The 23,059-nt window shown below is 37.3% G+C and overlaps 1 protein-coding gene across 3 annotated transcripts; it reads right to left on the bottom strand.

Moving 5' to 3' along the window:
- Nucleotides 1-369: 369 nt before the first annotated feature.
- LOC125212217 (riboflavin biosynthesis protein PYRR, chloroplastic) lies at nucleotides 370-3,939 on the bottom strand. Of its 3 annotated transcripts, XM_089067220.1 has the most exons (10): nucleotides 3,415-3,939; nucleotides 2,797-2,931; nucleotides 2,547-2,646; nucleotides 2,317-2,442; nucleotides 2,185-2,234; nucleotides 1,921-2,103; nucleotides 1,488-1,607; nucleotides 1,162-1,407; nucleotides 963-1,088; nucleotides 370-801 (listed from the first exon to the last, which is right to left on the bottom strand). In XM_089067220.1, the coding sequence occupies exons 1-10, from the start codon at nucleotides 3,793-3,795 to the stop codon at nucleotides 535-537; spliced, it is 1,734 nt and encodes a 577-aa protein (XP_088923346.1). In that variant the 5' UTR covers nucleotides 3,796-3,939; the 3' UTR covers nucleotides 370-534. The 3 variants fall into 3 exon arrangements, with proteins under 3 accessions (XP_088923346.1, XP_088923345.1, XP_088923347.1); XM_089067219.1 differs by having other exon boundaries at nucleotides 1,921-2,234; XM_089067221.1 differs by having other exon boundaries at nucleotides 707-847; nucleotides 1,921-2,234.
- Nucleotides 3,940-23,059: the final 19,120 nt, after the last annotated feature.

Below are 23,059 nucleotides of genomic sequence, written 5' to 3'. Positions count from 1 at the left end.
TTCACCTGTCATGTTCACACTATAGATATTAATATTTGTAGTAGACGTTATATTATCCAATAAAAAACACCACGCGATTCACGCTCTCATGGCCGACTACTTTGATATCATGTTTTTCTTTTTTATTTTTCTATTTTATTTCTAACTTGAACAAAATTGTGAAGACATATGATATACATGTACTAGGATATAAACTTTAATAAACGTAGCATATAATTGGCAAATCAGCAAATTGGCTTTCACTCTTATTCTTATTTGTAGGTAAAATTTAAGCCTCCATGTGATGTCAGGTTGTGGTGTTCCCTTACCATTAATGGGCCATCTCATGCCTATGTGTCTTTATCTTTTTCTAATAATATCCCCATCACATTCATCAAATATTTATTCATCACCATTTAATTCTACATAAATAGGTTTCCTATTTTTACCCTATATTAGGCTGGTTTGGTTTGGTAGTTTCATTCAGAAATAAAATCTACACATTGCTATCTTAATAATGGGAAACTATACTATTTTCTACAATAGTGACAGTTTTCATTGAACTTGATTTTCCTCTTTCTTGTTGTCTGCAGAATTCATAGCTAGCAGCTCGGATCTCAGCTGCATCAGCAGCCTCCCGAGATAGTTCAGCCCTTCCCCGTCCCGTCCGCCCCCCCAGAACAGATCGTGCGGTGAAGCTTCAACGAGAACAGACCCAGCGCTTGAGAGCAGCATGGACCTCAAGTAAGGATATGTCGTGAACTTACACTTCAACGCTTTATACATTACATCAATCTTCACACTCTCCCAATCGGCCCTAACCTGCTCGTCACCAGAACAACAATTTCAAAAATAGCTCCACGTTCCACTAAACGAAAAAAAAAATACGAATTAGAAAAGCATATTTGAAGTTCAAGGCACTTGCTCATCTAGAAAAAAGGGGATTCAAACTAAGTTGAGTAAAAGTAATCCAGAAGAGATACCAAATCCGGGCGCTGCCTTTGTGTTCGCCTTCCTATACGAGCTGCTTCCTCGGGACTTCTTGCAGTCTTTATCTCCTCCAAACACGTTTTCGCAACAGGGTCTTCTAAACCCACAAACTTATTAGCCTACACAAGATGAAGAAAGTAAGGGTGAAAGAAATACTTGAACGAAATCTAGAGCGGCAGAGCATGAAAGAACCTGGTAATAGTGCTCCACACTTGGCCAGTTGTAATACTCCCCAGTTTCGTCAGGCATTCGAATTGGATGCATGGAGAAGTTAGAAAATGCACCATAAGGATCCCATGTCTTGTAAAAGAAAATGATGCTTGACTCATATGGAGAGACGGTAGGATCAATTGCATAAGTTTCGTCAATTGATGGAATCACTGGTGTCAAGTCAGGAACCGGCTGAAGAAATCCACTCACAAGCATATCAGGACCAACCTGCGATTCGATGCTATAAGTGTCATATATTTCGATTTTGAATAAACTACGAAAATTACTATAGCAGCATTATTTATAACCTGCTCATAGTTCACATCAATTAATTCCAAAGCTTGAGACATCTCCACCATCCCAAGCTCCCCTACAGGAGATGGCGCATTTTTCCCGCCAATAATTTTAGGGGCAACAAATGCATGCACCTGAAACAACATAGGATGTACAGATTCACAATGAGAAGAGAAAAATGTATTACACTAGATTTTAAGACATTCTAATAACGTAAACTAGATGTTTTGTATGTTATAAATATCAATCAGCCATGGCAACAAAAAAAAGCTAAGGTTCCACAAAAAAGCAAACAAATCAAGGAGTAGAAACACTATTGTGACCAAATCCAACAAGAGCAAGAGATGAATAAGCATAAACGGACAATGGACATCTACTCAACACAATGCACAGTGAAGTAGAAAATCAGAATAATAATGGTTGCATATACGATCTACACAGACATACCTTGTGTATGATACCAGAAGAAATAGCAGATGCGGCTAATGTACCTCCACACTCCCACAAAACTGAAAGACATCCACGATCATACAAGTAATCCATTACAACTTTGGGGTTCAAAATTTCAAACTCCACCACTTCAATGCCTTTTGACGCAAGGAATTTCTGGAAGCTTCGTTTTGCACCTCTCTGTGTCATAACCATGGTGGAAACCTTAGTAACATCCCACAAGTTTGCCACCTCAGGAAGATCAAGAGATTTCGACATTACAATCCGTTGAGGTAAATGTCCACCTCCATGTCTTGCTGTAAGTTGTGGATCTACATTTCAAACATGAAATTAGAATAGAATAAGATTAGTGTATGTATCTAGTCTACTCCATGAAAAATCAACATCTCATACCATCTCGGCGCACAGTGTTTCCTCCTACAATAACAGCATCACTCCTGCCCCGCATTTCAAAAACTCGGGTTCTTGACTTTTTGCTGCTTATCCATGATGCATGTCCACTACTTGCAGCAATTTTTCCTATATCAGCATCAATACCAAATCACATTTGTTCGGTAGTACACTATAAAAGTAGGTAGTCAGATTATGAATAAACAAAGCAAAAATAACTACCGTGTACTGACCATCAAGGGTCATTGCATATTTGAGAACAGAGAATGGAACTTGACTAGCAGCTCTATACAGTAGAGGAGCATTGACAAGAAGACATGACTTCAGACTTTCCTACAAATAAAATTTATACAATAGAGACGATAAATCAAGAAGTTTTAATTGAGTTCTCAGAGGTAAGATCATCACAGCTACATCACTTGTGCAAATACAAGTTTTCTTTCTGCAAGAGATCGTACAAAGTGCATGTTTTGGACGCATTACCTCCATTGCTTTACACTGGAGATCCTCACCAAGAACATCAACAAGCACTCCTTCACTTCTTAAAGCACGAATAGCCTTGCCCCGAAGATGCTGCAAAGGATGTCTGATTCCAATGACAACTCTAGTAATTCCTGCCTAAATGCGTAATAGGGAACTTTTAGAGAGAAATCAATGTGAAAGTATCAACGTAAACACTTTTAATCATTCGGTACTATTATCCATGGCAAGAAAATTACAGCCACTGAAGATCGTATGAAGCTCATATACAGATTGAAAATGGGGTGTTTTGACTGTTTAAGAACCAAATATAGCTTCCGGATGCCTCCATTAACCCTTCAGTTACCTCAAAAATCGCGATAATACTATCAAAATCATATTTCTACGATAAGGGTTATAGCTTTACAATCGCCACATTAAGCAATTAACTGCAATTGGTCATCTTTAGGAGACAAAGAATGAAACTTTTTCCAATCAAAAACCCAAATTCATCACTCAACTAAAAACCAACACAATGTACATTAGCAATGCACCCAAAAATAGCATCTTTACACTTAAAAATAAATTCTTTCCCTACAAATTAACATCTAATTGAAGATGCAATAATGAAATTGAAGGCACCTGAAGCAGGGCTGAGACAGCGGCTTGATCGCCGAGGCAATGATTGGGCTCCATGTTGAGATAAGCGGTGGCGCCACGGCAGAGTTCTCCGGCGGCCTCTACCGCCTCGAGCTCTGCGGGGGAGGTGCCCTGGGCATAGAAATACCCTTCTCCGACCACAGCCTTTTCTCCATCACCAGAGGTGGTGGCAATGACGCAGCCATAGTTGGGGTGCGGCGCCGTGAAGCCAGCGGATTTGTCGGCTAAATCGGCGGCGCGTTTGATGTAGGCGGCGTCGAAGGCGAGCTGCGACGGCGACGGCGATGAGGCTGAAGTTGCGAGAGTTGCTCTGCAGGTGAGATGGGATGGGATTCTCACGGGTGCAAATGAGAATGCCATCATCGCCGGCGAAGGCTTGCGCTTCTAATTGCCGGAATTACGATGCCGGAAAAGTAATGAAGTTTCAAGAAAATGGGAATTTGGGTTTGGATAACACTATCAAAATGCGACACGAGATTTCCGAGAGCGAAAACAATTGCTTTGATAAATCTCAAAACTTTTAACAATTAAATGGCAAAGTCGTTAATTAAATAGACACGAGTTTTAATGTGCAATTGATAAACTTTAAAAAATTAAATGGCAAAATCGTCAATTAAATAGACACGGGTTTTAATGTGCAATTGATAAAGTAAGAGAGAAATAGTAAAAAATAAAAGATACGAAAAAGATAGTGATGTATTGTGTTAATGGATCGTGTGATCCACATTATCAGTGGTGTATAATTAGTTAAAAACTTTTTATATTTAGGCTTAATCTAATTTTAGTTGACGGCCAAAAATAATAAAACTCTAAATATTATCCGTGGTGTAGAGTGGGTTCATCTGATGAAGCTTTGAGGGTATTTATAGTCTTCAAATCGTATATTATGATATGGTAAATCTTCTAACCCAGTTAGGTGAGTCTTGGAGAGAAATTAGGTAAAATTTTGCGATGCCCAATTCCATCGGACTACTGCCCGATGTCCAACAGATCACTGGGAATCTTTTGACTCTTTCGTTGCAACTTTCGGCCGTCGCTGTGAACAGTCCAACCGTCGTTGTATGTGTTCCTCTTTTCAGGCATTTTTATCGAGACACACCGCTGTAGCTCCAGCAGTCCATGGGCACCAGCGGCTGCTGACTAAGGTCCAGCAGACCACTGGATGACTAGAATGCTCCAGATTTCATACTTTGACTTTTGCTATCTTTTTAGACTCTATTTTGCACATTTCTCACAAAACACGTCAAAATAACAAAATAAACAAAATGTATAAATAACGGACATGTAATGCAACTCTTACACTCAAATTGGACCAAATAAAGCCCTTAAAATAATGCAAAATCCGAGCGCATCTACTGCCCTAAACTTAAATAGACGCAAGAAAGATAGATTAAGCATGAAATAATGCTCTCAAATTAAGCAAGACTAATTAGTGTTTTTTCATTATTAACTCGTATATCACTTTGGAATCATTCACTCACAAGTTGGCAACCTTCGAAAGATGAGAAGTGTGTTTATGTCTCACTCCCAAAGTGTATAAGGTGATGAATATAAGCACTAAAATCATACATCATGTAAAGTTTACCATAGGCTTGCTCAAAGTCAAATCTCCCATCTACTAGTTGTGACTAAACATCAAAATTTTGAAAGGTCTTTATTTTTTGTTGTAATGTGAGCTCTTTGGTAGGTGAGGAGTATTTGCCTAAAAAGTGACTGAAAACAACAATCGGATAGAGTAAAATAAACTTCACTTTTCTTTCAAACCCAAGACATTTTTAACAATTTGTCTGACTTCAACTCACTTTCTTACCAGTCCTTTGATTTTCTTTCTTTTTTCATACAACCTTCCTTTTTTTCTCTTCTTTTTATTTTCTCTTTTTATACATATATATATAGACATCCTTTATAGGTCAAGCATACTATGAAATTCGTTATTTCACAACATGCACTTTTATATTTATGCATACTACTTTTTTCACTTTTCATTATTTCCCCCTTATCTCTCCAATTTCTTAATAAAATAAAAGAAAATACTATACTAACCCAAATAATTGTCCCCATTATTTTGGTTTACAAAGAATAAGCTTAAGAGTGTCTACAATGGGTGAGCCGTGGTGGCCGCTGCAGCGCCTATTGCAAGGCGCGAACCGCTGCAGCGGTGGAGGAATAGCCGGATACGCGACGGAGGACGAGGCGGAGCGGCACCCTATAAGTGTGTCGCATCGGCCGCATATTTCTGTTTTTTTTTCTTAATTTATTTCTATAAATAAAACATATTTCCAATTCATTTTTTCTATTCCATTCCAATCCCTAATCTCAAATTTTTCTCAAATCCACTCCCAGAAAATAGATGACGACAAGTATCAACATGAAGAGATGGCGCGGGAAGTACAGGGGGAGGTGGAGCAGGCGGCGAGCGTGGCAGCAGCGGTCCCTCGTCAGATCCAGCATCGGCGGACTACCCGATGAGACCATGCCGGGGCTAACCAACGGATGATAGATGACTACTTTGCCGAAAACCCTCGTTTTACCCCAGAGTTTTTCCGTCGGTGTTTCAGAATGTCTGGACGGCTCTTCCTCTATATATCGTTGTCATTGGCTTCACGGTACAGGTGCTTCACCCTCCGATATGATGCCAGCGGCATAATCGGATTATCGATGTTGCAGAAGTGCACTACTACAATTAGGCAGCTGGCCTATGGCTGACCAGCTGACATATTCAACGGATACCTTCATATGGGTGAGCTGACTAGCCTACAGGTTTTGAGAGAGTTTTGTAGGGGCATCAGGGCCATCTTCGGTGATGAATATTGACAGGACTAGAGTAGACGTGCGGTGCGTTGCTATATGTCACTCGATCTAACAGGTCCAGAGGATTCGACTAGACTTCAGAGGCTAGAAGATCATGAAACTATCAAAAAGGGGTCGTTGGGTGCACTCTATTCCTTCAAAAACCTCAACCCACTATACTACAACTTAACACAGGGAAGTAAAGGATCGATCCCACGAGGACAAAGGTGTTACGAAACTGCATTTGAGGATGTTTTGGGAAAAGGGGTTGGCTGCTGCCACGCAATTTTGTGGGTCGAGAACTTAAAACTACTGGGTCTGAGAGATAAGAAGAACTTTAGTCTACCTACTGGGTCTAAGAACTGAGAACGTACGAAACATACATGACTTAGAGAAACTGAGATATTTTTAAGTTCTAAAACAATTGGAGTAAACTTAACTAGACAGACTTTCCTAATTTGGACAGACAAGCATAAAGCGAAAAGTAAAGACAAATTTCCTTCAACTACCAGGGTCTGGAAAAGCATGCAGAAAAGTAAAAAGACAAAGCAGATCGTACTGACAGGGTCTAGGGGACAATGCAGAAAAGTAAAGTACATGCTGAAAAGTGCTAACATAAATCAGATCTGGTTCTAACTACCAACAACTTCATCTTCTTCGGGAATCAAACGAGAATAGCAGATAAAACAGAGTATTAAACACCATGAAAACAGAGCAAACTTTAGATCTAGACTTAAAACGAGAAATTAAAACCTAAACTAACAGATCTACGCTATTGGACCTAAAGGATGCAGAAACAGAAAGTAAACAGCCATAATCATGCACAACGTAAACAACAAACGCCAAATATGCGAAACTCCGACTCAAATACACCACGTTTCAACAAATCCAGACATCTCCATACGCAAATCCCCAACCTCCAACAACAAACCAACAGATTTCAGCTCCAAACATCCAACAATAAACAAGACCGAAAGCCAAAAAGCAAGAAATAAAGATCAACTCAGCTATATCCAACAGAAACCAACATAAACTTCCATAATAAAGAGAAATAGGTCTGAATCCAGTGGATCAAAGTCAGAAACTAAGGTTACGAAACTTAAAAACCAACAAGTACTAAACGAAAGCAAGTAAAGATTGTTTCTTCGCCTTCACAAGGCGGTGTTACACAGCAAAATAACAACGATAACGATGAGAACCACGGTGGCCAGAATCCTCCATGTCCAAGTGCGCAGCAGACGAAATGAGAAATTTGAAGTGTGGAACTAAAGCATGGAACGAAAGCTAGAGCTAGGAAAGTGTAGAAGTGGTTGTCTTGTTCTTCAAGGTTGAGCTCCTTATATATGTGAGGCTCTGATCCCTAGGGTATCTCTATGGTGATTTGACGCTCTTGCCCTTGAGTAAGACTCTTTAAAATAATCTGCTCTCGCTCCATTCTGCTCCTGTCGCCAACTTCTGATTCTCCCGAACGACGACTTCTGATTTTTGCTTCAATTTCATCTCTTTTGCATCTGCCAGGTCAGGTAACAGCAACTCCTAGGCCCAGCAGATTTACTACGCACCTGAACTCATAAACGCACATTAGCGCCCCAAATGCACAGAATTTTAACCCTAAACCAATGCATGAAACGAGCCTTATCAAATATCTTCGAAAGTTGACCGCCACCGACTACCAGATACTGCTAGCTATGCGCGGGAGGACGCACAATTTTCTAGGGATGAGTGGCAACATAGATTGCATGCACTAGGAATAGAGAAACTGCCCGGTGGCTTGGAAAGGGTAGTTCACTACCAGGTTCAAACATAAACACATGACGATGATCCTGGAAGCTATTGCGACTATCGGCTGTGGATCTGACATGCGTATTTCGGTGTTGCAAGGTATAACAACGAAATCAATGTTCTGCAATTGTCTTCTCTCTTCAATGAGCAGTGCCGGGTTGAGGGTCTGGAAATCAACTTCGTAGCCAACAATAGACAGTAATATACGGGCTACTATTAGGCAAATGGGATATACTCTCGATGGCCCGTAGCCAATTTCTTCATCCACTTCTCCACCAACACACCCTCCTTCAATCCCTTAAATTTCTCAAGAAACAACACCTACAGCCGATCGTTCAATTCCAGCCTATCCGACGGAACCCATATGTTCGAAAAAAGGCGTGGCACAAAGCCAAACCCCTTTTTCATCCAATTTCATCCCCAACAAGTAAATCATCGTGTACATAGTCTCGCACCTTTGATCGTAATCGAGTAAGGCTGAGATAAAATTCGACATGACGAAATTCAATCTCTGCGGCTGGAATTTCAGTTTCTAAACTACGGCCTCGACCTCGACTCGTTTGACGGCCCGCTGATGCTCGGGGCATAGCTGAATGATGAAATTGGGCCGGGCTGGGGCGTTCCCCGGTGGGCGATCATATTTGGTGGATGTGATCCACTGCTGTTGCTAGTACGGAGGACGGCGGAAGGAGGGCTCCTGGGTGGTTGACGAAGGTTGATGGCGGTCGTTGGATTTGTACGTGATTTTGGGGTGATGAATGTGAAAATTGTGTGTTGTGAAGACAGAAAGAGAGAGAGAGAGAGAGGATGTTGTTTCACTATACGGATTAGAGGGAATAATATATAACTTATATACGACAGAGATAGAATTCGAAATGACGAAATTCGATCTCTGTGGCTGGAATTTTAGTTTCTGAACTACGGCCTTGGTGTCGGCTCATTTGACGGCCGGCTAATGCTCGGGGTGTAGCTGAATAATGAAATTAGGCCGGGCTAGAGAGTTCCCCGGTGGTCGATCATATTTTTTAGAAGGGAACTGTGATCTCCACTACTGTTGCTGGTACAAAGGGCGGCAGAAGGAGGGCTCCTGGGCGATTGATGAAGGCTGATGGTAGCCGTTGGATTTGTACATGATTTTGTGGTGAACAGTGTGACAATTGCGTGTTGGGTGACAGAAAGAGAGAAACAGAGAGGGAGAAAGAGGATGTTGTTTCACTATGCGGACTGGAGAGAATAATATGTAAAATTATGTACTACTGCCTCCGTCCCAACTAAGTTGAGTCGTATTCCTTTTCGGGACGTCCCAACAAATTGAGTCATTTCCCTTTTACACATAAAACAAAACATCCAATCACTATTAATTTATTTCATCATCTACTTTACTCTCTCTTTATCTCTCCTACTTTTTTCTCTTTCCTATTTTATTTTACTTTCATTTTATCCATTCAACACAATTTCTTAGTCTCCGTGTCCAAAAGTTTTGTATCAATTTAGTTGGGACAGAGGAAGTATTTAACTTATATATGGCGAAGATGGAATTCGACATGACTAAATTCGATCTATGCGGCTAGAATTTGACAGCCCGCTGATACTCGGGGCGTAGCGAAATAATGAAATTGGGCCGGGCTAGGGAGTTCCCTGATGGACGGTCATATTTTTTGGAAGGGAACTGTGATCTCCACTACTGTTGCTGGTACGAAGGGCGGAGGAAGGAGGGCTCCTGGGCGGTTGATGAAGGCTGATGGTAGCCGTTGGATTTGTACATGATTTTGGGGTGAATAGCGTGAAAATTGTGTGTTGGGTGACAAAAAGAGAGAGGACGTTGTATCACTACACGGACTAGAGGGAATAATATGTAAAATTACGTACTATTTAACTTATATACGAAGGAGATGAAATTCGACATGACGAAATTCGATCTCTGCAGCTGGAATTTCAATTTCTGAACTACGACTTCGGCCCGCTGATGCTCGGGGTGTAGCTGAACAATAAAATTGGGTCGGGCTGGGGCATTCCCCGGTGGACGATCATATTTGTTGGAAGGGAACTGTGATCTCTCCACTGCTGTTGCTGGTACGGAGGGCGGCGGAATGGGGGCTCCTAGGCGGTTAACGAAGGCTGATGGCGGCCGTTGGATTTGTACATGATTTTAGGGTGAACAGTGTGAAAATTGCGTGTTAGGTCACAAAAAGAGAGAGAGAGAGAGAGGACGTTGTTACACTATACGAACTAAAGAGAATAATATATAAACTTACGTACTATTTAACTTACCTACGGCGGAGATAGAATTTGACATGACGAAATTCAATCTCTGCAGCTAGAATTTCAGTTTCTGAACTACGGCCTCGGCGTTGGCCCGTTTGACGGCCCGCTGATGCTCGCGGTATAGCTGAACAATGAAATTCGGCTAGGCTGGGGTGTTCCCTAGTTGTCGATCAAATTTGTTGGAAGGAAACTTTGATCTCCACTGTTGTTGTCGGTACGGAGGGCGGCGGAATGGGGGCTCCTGGGCGGTTGACGAAGGTTGATGGCGGCCGTCGGATTTGTACTTTATTTCAGTGAAGAGTGTGAAAATTGCGCGTTGGGTGACAGAAGAGAGATGGAGAGAGAGGGCGTCGTTTCACTATACAGACTGGATGGAATATTCATAAAATTACGTACTCTTTAACTTATATACGATGGAGATAGAATTCGACATGTCGAAATTTGATCTCTATGGCTGGAATTTCAGTTTCTGAACTACGGGTGTTTACGGGTTGAATACCCACTCGATTCGAGTGACACTGTAAAGAAATGGTTCCAGTCCAAAGAGATTCACTCGACTAAGGGTCCTCTACCCAAAAACCACTCGGTCCGAGTGACCAGCCAAGAATCAACCCAGAGGTGTTCCACCCGACTCGAATTGCATTCACCCTAGAATCCACTCGACTCAAGTGGATTGTAGTTCGTCACACTCGTAAAGATAAAATGTTTTCTTTTAATGTATAATAGGGTTGTTAGAACACACGCGAGAATTGAAGGTTGATTTGAGAAAAACGGGAAAAAACTCTTTCGCGAGAGGATTTTGGAGATTACAAACTTGAGCTCTAACCACTCAACTAACTCTAAACAAACTTATACAACAACATTTTTTAATACAACGGTCAAAACTAGAAATGAACGGCTCAGATTAAAGATGATTAATCTAAAGCGATCAAACGGCTGCTGTACAAACTTCACTTGATGAGTGCCCTTTGCTCCCTTTTAGCTCCGAGGCAGTTGATCCATCAACATCTACAAACTCCACCTTGATGGCTCAACTGCTAAAATTACTTCCCTTGCTCAGACTCACCAACCTCATACACAGCTCCAACTTTGCTCTAGGTTCAGCAGTATCAACCTTGAAAACCTTTATCTTTCTTTCTTCAATCTTCTCCCAAATGAAGTGTAGCCGCACATCAATGTGCTTGCTTCTTTCATGATAAACTTGGTGTTTGGCTAAGCATAGCGCATGTTGTTGTCACAACCAATGCTCACAACATCCTGACTTATGCCAAAATCCTCCAGAATTCCCTTGAGCCAACTACTTTCTTTCACAGCAGAAGTTAGAGACATAAACTCTGCCTAAGTAGTTGATAGAGCAACTACTCCTTGAAGGCTGCTCTTCCAACTTATCACAGAGCCATAAAGGGTGAATAGATAGCCTGACTGGGATCTTCTAGTGTCCAGATTCCCTGCAAAATCAGAATCACTCCAGCCCATCAAAGCATCACCTTCCTTTATGTTCAATGCCTCCATCAAACAAGATCCCAACATCTGCAGAACCTTTCAAATATCTCATCAACCATTTCAAGGCAGACCAATGCTCCTTTCCATAGTTGGACATGTACCTGCTGGTCACAGATATGGCTTGTGCTATGTCAGGCCGTGTGCTAATCATTGCATACATAGCACTGCCAATAATGTTGGCATATGAAATTTTCTGCATCTCCCTCACTTCATCATCAGATTTTGGAGCCTGTTCTGATGTTAATTTGTAATGCTGCCCCATAGGTACTGAAACCTCCTTCACATTACTCATCTTGAATTTATTGATCAGCCTTGATACATAATCAAACTGAGTTAACCAGATCATGTTGCTCATTCTCTCTCTGATTATATTCATGCCTAGAATTCTCTTTGCAGACCCCAGATCTTTCATGTCAAATGCTTCTCTAAGATCCCTTTTCACTTCTTGTATTTCTTCTAGACATGCTCCTGCTAATAGCATGTCATCTACATATAAGAGTAGATAAGCCACAACAGCTCCACCTAGCCTCTTTATGTAAACACATTGATCATATTTTGACATCATGAAACCACACTTAATCATGTGAGTGTTGAATTTCATGTGCCACTGCCTGCTGGCTTGTTTCAAGCCATATATGCTTTTTCTCAGTAAACACATGTGCCTTCATCTCCAGATTTTACAAAACCCTTTGGCAGTGACATTTAAATAGTTTCTTTCCAGTCACCATGCAAGAAGGCTGTTTTTACATCCAACAGCTCAAGTTCCCAGTCCTTCCTTGCAACTATAGCCAATAGAATTCGAATAGAAGTGTGTTTAACTACTGGAGAAAACAGTTCATCATAGTCAACACCATGCTCCAGTGTAAAACCCCTTGCTATAAGTCTAGCTTTGAACCTGACCTTTTCATCATCAGTTGCCTCAATCTTCTTCTTAAAGATCCACTTGCAGATGACTACTCTCCTTCCATCTGGAGGCTCATCAATACTCTATGTTGATATTTGAATTGATGTTCTATTGACATAAATGCAAATCTGTTGACATGTTGTATGTTACTAGTAAATATTCATGTAGCTATACTGTTTGTTGACATTTTGTTGACATACAAAATAGTCGTATCCAAAATGCACCCCCGGCAGAAAACCCCCTGCTGTGGTGGTTGTGGGTGGAGGAAGGGGTTATGGATAGGGTTGAGAGTCCTTGATAGGATATGTGAGATGTTAGTGCTGGTGTGTTGGTGCTGCATATTTTGAGATATAGCTTTGAGATTTTTATTCTGGATTTTGAAAATCCATCATGTTGTAAGTTAAGATATGCTAGTTGACATATTTGGATCATAGTTTATTTGCTGCTGTGTTGACACTATGCTAGTTGATATGTTGTTGATAAGACCAATTTCATGCATCGGTTATGGGGTTAAATTCTATGAATTCGGTGAACTAATACATGTTTTAAGTTCAGGTGCGTAGAAAATCTACCAGGTCCAGGTCAAGGAGACGAATGGAAAAATCTACTAGGCAGAGGAAACCGAATGAAAAGTGGAGTGGAGAAGCCAGTTTGCAACCCGACCTAGGAGATCGAGGGAGAAGCTGTGAGCAGAAGAGTATCTTTTTGAAGGACTTTCTAGGAGGGAAAATCGCCAATTCAGCAGAGAGACTACCCTAGAAGTTCGAGCCTCAACTATAAATAGAGACAACATGAAGAAAGAGGATCATCACGAAGCATCACACGCTCACTTTTCTCTCTTAGCTCGTCACTTCACACACATCAATTCTCTGCGCACTTAGATACATATGGGGTAAATTCTGGGAGTTTGTGGTCGCCTAATTTGATTTATGCAGTGTAACACCGTCCTTGTGAAGGGCGAAGATACAATTTACTGTTTTCTGTTGTTTTCCGTCATTTTCAGCCGAGACTTCACCATTTTAGAAGATCGGCGTTTATTGTTTCCGTGTTGAACTTTGAATATCGTAGGTGTGGAAATTTATGTTTTCTGTTTAGCCGCTTCTGATGTTTGATTGTTGGTATTTACTGTTTTGGATGCTTTTCACAATTGATGTTTGATTTGGAGTGGAGATTGGGTTGATCGGAGTTGAATTGTCGTTGAATTAGTTGAATCGGAGTTGAGGAGTATGAGTTTGACGTATTGGAGTTGTTTCTTTGTTGATCTGAGTAGAATTGTTGAACGGAGTTGTGGACTTGAGTCATGATGTTCTGAATTTTGCATGGTTATGGATGTTACTGTTTTCTGCTTATTTTGCTTGGCCTAGTAGTTTAGATCTAGTCATTTCGTGTTTGATCATTATGTTTGAAGCTGGATCTCTGATTGATCTGTTTTCGTATGTTTGATGCTCTGTTTTCAAGTCCGTTAATTCGATTCTTAGAGAAGATGAAGGTAGAAGTTAGTTAGTAGTAGGATCTGTCGCCTGCGTTGCTTTTCTTTTTGCAGCTTTTCTGTCTTACTAGTTAATTCGGGAAAATGGTCCCCACTGCATGTTTACGCGTTGTTTAGCCGTTTCAGGAAACCCATTTACCTGGTCAAGTAGTTTTGTTTTAAATTTCTTTAGTTAAACCTTAAGTACTGTTACCATGCATGCGTACGTTCTCTTTCTGTTACCTAGGCCAAGCAGATAGGATAGTCATTTTCAATTTCTCCAAGTCTACTAGTTAGTCAAGTCTTAACCCATGAGTTGCGTGGCAGCAACCGACCCCTTCCAAGTCCTCTGAACACTTACCTACCTTATCCATCTTACTACCCTGTACTAGCCAATAGTAGATGGGTTAAGGTTTTGATAGGATTTGAGAGTACCCCAACGACACAATCAGATAAGTTTAGGGAGTTCCTAGACCTAGTGGTTGAGTGAATCCTCTTGACCTGTTTGATCTGCACCTCGCACACACGCACTCCAAGATATCTCTCGAGCAGCCTCTATCAGTTGTCAGTTAAGATATGCTAGTTGACAGTATGCTAGTTGATATGCTGGTGCATATTTTAAGATGTAGTGTTGAGATTTTGATTCTGCATTTTGGAAACCCTCTATGTTGCCAGTTAAGATATGTTAGTTGACATTATCTATTTCAGCTTGTTGATATATTTTCTCATTATGTTGTAGGATCTGTTATTCCAATTTGCAATGCTGAGTTGAGGCCAATGGCAGATCTAGGTGGGGTCAGCCGACCCACCGCCGGCTCCGGTGAATCGCCTGAAAACGCCTTCAATCAGCCGCCGACCCCACAGTCTCTACATCTCCACCCCGTCGTCAACATCAGTTATGGCGGCTTAGAGAAGAAGGGTTCTGTTTCCTATATTAGTTTTATATTGATTGGGCCTTCTTTATTAGAAATGAGTTAAAGCCCAATTCATTTTTACCTTGTATTTTAATGTAAGTTTCAATATTAAATTAATTTTTCGTAATATTGAATACGAAAACTTTAGCATAAGTTTCCACATTAATATGATATTTTTACTTTTTCTATAAGGAAATTTTTATCAATTTCTTTTTTCAACTTTGTAGTACGAGTACTAATCAATAAGTATATTTTTTCTCTAATCCGTAAATTCATTTTTATCATATTTTAAATAAACATAATAATTAATATATTGTTTATTGATTTCATTACTTTGCTTATCTTAATGAGACTATATTAAAGTGCTATAGTATATCATAAGGATTCTTAGTTAAATATATTTTGACTTTTGGTAATTTTATTAAATATATCCAAACTATCATATGATAATTTTAATAATAAAATTATATTTAAGTTAGTTTTCAGATTTTGAATACTAATTGAACCCAATTATAATGTACAACATAACATAGTGCTATTTAAATTTTAATAATTTATTATTAAAAATAATTATTTAAATACATATTTCCTAACGTTCCAAATAGTTGAGTTATTTGTCGTTTTAGAATAAATAACTATAATAAAGTAATTTTTTCTTAATATTCGCGTCGAAAGAATATGACTCTATTACAGTAGAACAGTGATATTATTTATCTCATTTATTTCTACTCCACGATTATCAGTTTCTTCTGGATCCGCCATTGGTTGAGGCCTTATGAAGGTCAAAAAAAAATTTCACTGAGAAGGGAATTTCCTTTTATGAAAAGTATGCTCAAGAGACTTGTTTTAATTGTTGAAGATTTGGAAATAGATCTAGTGGGGGTGTGTCGATATAAGTATATCCGAAGAAGGGAGAATGTGTTAGATGATGATGATGTAACTTCAAAGAAGAAACGCATACGTGGCACAAAAAGGTGTGGATGTGGAGCAAGGATCAGTTTCAAGTTTTATAATGATTGTGGTGTTAAATATTATCTTGTGCGTCAATTCATTGAGGGACACAATCATGCTATGGTTAACAAAAATCATAAGCAATTTATGAAAGAAAATCGCAGTATGAATGATGTTCATGACAAGTTTGTTGAAGATTGCACCAAAGCTAACATTGGTCCTACTTCAACTTTCAACTTAATAAAGGAGCTTTGTGGTGGTTATAAAGTTGTTGGGGGTACGTTGAATGATGTTAGGAATTGTTCTCATAATATTAAAGAGAAACTGAAACAATTAGACGTTCAAATAATCTTAAATCAGATACAAGAGATATCTCAGCCTAATATACCCACTCTTACTCTATTTATATATGGTGGGAAAAGTCGCCATAAATTTCTAAAATTCTCTATAACTTAGATCGTAGTCCACAACTTCTAGATTTAATTTAATAATGACTAGATTGTTTCTAAAGGAATGGGTCTTTAGAATAATAGTGGCTAGATAGTTTCTAAATAGGTCTTTAGAATTTTCTACTTAGTAGCTAATCTATTATTTATTTCTAAAATGTCATGAAAAACTCACCAGAAATAATACATGTGTGGGCACAAACTCATTGGTGGACAATTAAAAAAAATGAAAATTCACATTATCATTTAAATTTTGAAAAATATATGTCATTCATCAGAATTTATCCAACTTCATAAATATGGTAGCAATTATCCCTATCACGAATAATATGGGATTAACAAAATAGTTTTTTCTTTGCCAATTTTATTGTGTACTAGGAGTATAATAAGTATAATAGTTTAATCAATGATAACAAAATTCTTATAATTCAATTTTTTTAACTATAATTAAAATTTAATTCTTTTTATTGTACTATTATTTTAAAATTAAATGTATAATACGGATTAAATATCCTGCCAAATTTTATTTAATAACTTGATCAAAGTGTTCATTTGGGTGAACATTAAAATGATTGTGAAGATGCTCAAGAGTGTTCTCAGTTTAGCCCTTTGTGTGAGCTGAGCAACCTTTTTACTCTTTCGGTTAGGAGTAGGAGTCTTGGTTCTCTTTTACTATTATAAAGAGTATAAACAGTGAGCTATTCAATCTCTTTTAAATTTCTTAAATTCGTGATGACATGTAAGTTTTATGTCTCACATATGTGACATGTGATAGAATCCTAAATAGAATTGAATTTTTAGTATAATGCATATATTTGGTATAAGACACATTTTACCCTAATTAATTGACTATCAATTAATTATTGTCACATATCAATTAATCAAATAATCATGTTATATTGCTCCAAAGAGAATATATATTCATATATATATATATGTCAATTGATTGCCAATGAATGGAAAAGATTGATTATATAATCTTTTTATGGAATGAATATCCATTCCCTTGGCCATCAAGTAAAGAATCATGCGTATATATTATTAAGATTTGATTAGAATTGATTGTGATCAATTAGTAATATTAATAGACTGAAGATTATATTCTTGGTCAATAAGAAATGTATTTACTAATTATTTTGGGCCTCTTTGATGGAAAGGGCTTTTTAGGGTTTGATACTTAGGGTTTGTCCTCTCTCTGCCTATAAATACAAGTGTGGTGATCCCATCAAATCACACACATTAAGAGAACACATAAACGAGAGAAAGAGAGAGAAACAAATCCTTGGAGTTGCGCCACTACGCCGGAAAAAGGTTCAAGGAAATCGTCTCCTCCTTCCTCAATCGCTTCCGCTATGGATCGCCAAGGTATGTCTCGATCCTATTATGTTTATGGTTTACGTGAAATACATGTTGTTCGAAGATCTTGCTTTATTTATATTCAATTATGTAATCTTGAATATATGATGATAAAATAATGTCCAACATGTGGTATCAGAGCATGGTTGAGAATTCATGTATTTTCGTATTATTGAAAAACCATAATGTTTGAATTTTAATTTAAATAAATTATTGATTAACTTGAGAATCATGTTTGTGTATATTTGTTTCTCGGTTTACGGCTTTTGGTATTTTTCTTCCGTCAAGAAATTTACGGAATAGTAATTCAAGTTGGTTGACTCAATTAATTTATTACGTATGCAAATTTAATGAATCATATGACTACACGCTTATCAAATTGCACAATTATGTACTGATGGGATGTTATGTTAGAAAATTGTTTCTGCCTGAATATTTAATTTAATACCCATGATTTATGAATTGTGTATTGTTCGGCTGTTTTCATAGAAAATTTGTTTCAGCATGAATATTTGATTCTGTTCACATAATTTTGACTGGAATTATAGTTAATCTCTTTATCAATTAAAGATGGTTTATTTTGTATGATTATACTTTGAAATATATTGTTTCCTATTGATTCTATTTATATATATGGAATTGATTTGGGTATTTTGATTGTGTATATATTTTATGTAAATTGAGTTTGAATATATGCATTGATGAATTGAGATTTCAATTAAATGTTTTATGATTATGAATCTACCGAGACGGTGGAATGAATGATTACATAATTCAATTCTCGTTTTAACATGTGTTTGATTATATTATGTTTATTTTGCAATCACCAAAGTGAGGCAAAATAAGGAGAGTCTATAATCAAACTCATATTAAAATTTGTTTAAGCAATTAATCTCTATATGTTCTTGATTATATTATGTTTATTTTACAATAACCAAAGTGAGGTAAAATAATAGTTTATAATCAAATTAAGTAAAAATCTGCTTAAGCAATTAATCGCTATACATTCTTGATTATATTATGTTTATTTTGCAATCACCAAAGTGAGGTAAAATGAGAAGAGTTTATAATCAAGTTAATATGTAAAATCTATGTATGCAATTAATCATCATGCTTGTTGTGGCTATTCATCATCTAAATAGTTTGTTTGTTGTAAGGTCTAGATTCCCAAAGGAAATAGTCTTTGCGACATAATAAACACTAATGGAGTTAATAATTTAAATTAGTGTCGATTACCCAAAGGTAACGCCAATTTATTATTACTCAATTATTGAACTGAGATATGGATATTAAAAGCATGATTTTTATTATTGTATGAAGACTACCCAAAGGAGTTTTCATAATTGCCTCATGATATGGGTTTTCAAATTAATGTTCGTGTTATTATTCAAAGCTTTTATATGTGAGCATTCATTTCTTAACTGCTCCTATAATGTAAAAACATATATTTTTTTGCTACTAGCATGTTTACCTCAAACGTTCCCCAACTTTATGGAACTAACTTCTTTGAATGGAAAGAGAAACTTAAGTTCACTCTTGGAATAATGGACTTGGAACCTAACACTGTTGAATGATAATCCAATTATCTTTGATCAAAGTAGTTGGTTGATTGCCCATAATGCTTGAGAAAAATCTAACAGGACTAAGTTTACAGTTCATTAGAATATTCGTTGTAGATAAAGTCTTGCAAAAGAATATTTGCATAATGTTGAGGATCACTTCACAAACTGCATATACGTCTATTGCAGGAAAACTCATGAAGGATCTCATGAGCATGCAATATGATGGTTCTCGGACTATGTACGAGCATGTGATGGAAATAAATAACATCTCTAAGCTGGAAAAGTTAGGATTATAGGTGGATAAGGATTTCATTGTTCAATTCATCCTAACTTCCTTATATCCTCAGACCATTCCAAATTGATTCACTATAAAAGATTAGTGGACTCTTAAAGAATTGGGAAACGTATTGGTCTAGGAGGAGCATAAGATGAAGAAGTATGGAATGGGTGCATCTCATGCTCATATTGCAACCGAAGGAGCGTCTAAAGGATAATATTCATTCGAATTTATCATTCTTATGGCATAAAGGAACTGGATCATATTTCTAGTGAAAGAATTAAGAGGCTTATAAAGGATAATATTCATTCGAATTTAGACTTTACAAGCATTACCGTTTGTGTGGATTGTATTAAATGTAAACAAACTAAACACAGTACTAAAAATGCCACAAGAAGCAATGAGCTCCTTAAAATTATACATACAGATATTTGCGGACCTTTTGATGTCTCGACTTCTAGTGGATAAAAACGTTTTATCACCTTTATTGACGATTTTTTCGCATTATGGATTTATTTATTGCAAGAAAAATCTCAGGCACAGTTGAACATTTTATGACTGAGGTTGAAAGGCAATTAAATAGAAATGTGAAAATTATTCGATCTGATAGAGGTGGTGAATGTTATGGTCGTACCACTAAAATAAGTCAATTACTTGGACTTTTTGCCAAATTCTTAGAAAAGCGTGGTATTTATGCTTAATATACTATGCCAAGTACGCCTCAGCAGAATGATGTTGCTAAGAGACGAAACTGAATTTCCATGGAAATGATTAAAAGTATGATAATTCTACCTTACCCATATTGTTGTGTGAATTTATGCTCTTAGACCGCTATTTATGTATTAAACCGGGTTTCTAGTAAGGTTGTACCAAAGACTCTCTTATGAACTTTGGACAGGTAGAAAACCCAGTTTGCAGCACCTTCATATTTGGGGCTATTCAGCAGAAACTAGAGTATACTCTTCGCAAGAAAAGAAATTGAATTTTAGAAGTTAGTGGTTACTTTATAGGTTACTAGATAAATCCAAAGGGTAAAGGTTTTATTATCCTAATGATAACATGAGAATTATGGAAACTGAAAATATATGATTCTTTGAGAATGGTGAGATCAGTGGGAGTTTTAACACTCATAATGCAGTCATTAGTGAAATAAGGGTAGATTTTCCTCTTCCCTCATTTCCTTAAGAATTAAGTGTGCCAAATATTGTTGAATAGCCTAACAATATTGAACATTTGAATGACTAATGATGATGCCAAGTTCATTGAACATAGGTGTGGAAGAAGCATCTCTAGAAGTGTCATTAATGTTTTCTTAATGAGAACGAATGTGGTCATTTCTGATGACTGTGGCATATCTCCAAGAATCCGAATGTGATATATGAATACGTAATGATCCAGTTTCATATTCACTAGTCATTAAGTGTAATAATTCTAATAAATGGATTGATGCATGATGAAAGAGTTAAAATCTATGGATTATAATAGAGTCTGGGACCTTGTCGAATTACCTGATAGACAAAAGTATATTGGGTGTAAATGGGTCTTCAAGACCAAATTCGACATAAATGGTTTAATCGAACGATTTAAAGCCAGACTTGTTGCCAAAGGTTATACTCATAAAAGATAGCATTGATTATAAAGAGACTTTCTCTCAAGTATCAAAGAAGGACTCACTTAGAATCATTTTGGCACTTGTAGCCCATTTCGACTTGGAACTACATCAAATGGATGTGAAAAACTGCTTTTCTAAATGGCGATTTGTAAGAAGAAGTCTACATGAAACAACCTGAAGACTTCATTAAGAAATGGAATGAAAATTTTTAGTCTGCAAACTTAAGACATCAATTTATGGACTGAAACAAGCTTCTCGACAATGGTATTTTAAATTCCATGACACTATTACTGTTTTTGGTTTTAAAGAAAACACTGTTGATCGGTGTATATACCTCAAGGTTAGTGGGAGCAAGTTCATATTTTTGGTTTTGTATGTTGATGATATATTGCTTGCTAATAGTGACATTGGATTACTACATGCACTAAAATTATCTCTCTAAAAATTTCAACATAAAAGATATGTGTGAGACATCCTATGTCATATGATAGAAATATCTTGTGATCAATCACGTGGACTCTTGGATTGTCTCATAAAAGCTACATAGATCGAATCTTTTAGAGAGATATGGCATGAGTGCTTGTTCTCCAAGTGTTGTTCAAATTCGTAATGGTGACAAATTCAGTTTGGATCAATGTCCAAAAACTGAATTGGAACGTAAGGATATGGAAAATATTCCTTATGCATCTATTGTGGGAAGTTTGATGTATGCTCAAGTCTGTACTAGACCAGACATCAGCTTTGCAGTTGGAATGCTAGGCCGTTACCAAAGTAACCCTGGTGTTGAACATTGGAGAACTGTAAAGATAATAATGAGATACTTAAAGTGAACAAAAGATTTTATGCTCACATTACGGAAATCTGATCAACTAGAAATTATTGTATTTCCATTAAAGCTAAATTTATGGTTTGCTTTGAAGCATTAATGATTGCAAAATTTTATTTCAGGCCTTGGCATTGTCTCCTCAATATCCAAGCCGTAGAAATTATATTGTGATGATAGTGCAATCGTATCTTTCTGTAAGTATGACAAGTATTTAAGGAGCTAAACACATGGAATTAAAGTTTCTTGTCGTGAAAGATGAAGTTTGGGAACAAAGAATATCTATATAATATATAAGCACACAGCTTATGGTTGTTGATCCATTGACTAAGGTGTTACCGCCTAAGACATTTATGGAATAAGTTAACAGAATGGGTCTTGGGTATGGAAACGTCTAATCTTTATGTTTCCATGTTGGTTCAGACACTTAAGTTATAGATATTTTGAATTCAATAAAGTTGTTTCTGCTTTTCCTGCATATACTTATTATTTGATATGCATATGTACGTTTTTAGTATTAATGCAGGAGGTCTTGAAATAAGACAATTACGGACGCGGTGTTACTTATAGATTATATTAGGGTGGATATTAGTGATGTGGTACATGGAAGGAACTATGTCGATTGAATGATATACGCCCGCCATGACCCGCATTAGTAGTCTCTCTAATATAATACTTATGTTTACCAATGATGAAAGTATTTATAAAGTCCAATATTATGCGCGCCTTATGTTTATTATGTCTATTTTACTGTGGCTCTGTCAAGTGTGACAAGTGGGAGAATCGAAAACTTTGTGTCTCACATGTTCGCCAAGTGGGAGAATGTAAGTTTTATGTCTCACATATGTGACATGTGATAGAATCCTAAATAGAATTGGATTTTTAGTATAATACATATATTTGGTATAAGACACATTTTACCCTAATTAATTGACTATCAATTAATTATTGTCACATATCAATTAATCAAATAA

Source organism: Salvia hispanica, chromosome 3 (genome assembly GCF_029641045.1).
Source record: "Salvia hispanica isolate PSC_SH4W2 chromosome 3, Shi_PSC_v1, whole genome shotgun sequence".
In the NCBI taxonomy this organism is placed as follows: domain Eukaryota; kingdom Viridiplantae; phylum Streptophyta; class Magnoliopsida; order Lamiales; family Lamiaceae; genus Salvia; species Salvia hispanica.
This window is presented reverse-complemented; position numbering and strand designations above follow the sequence as displayed.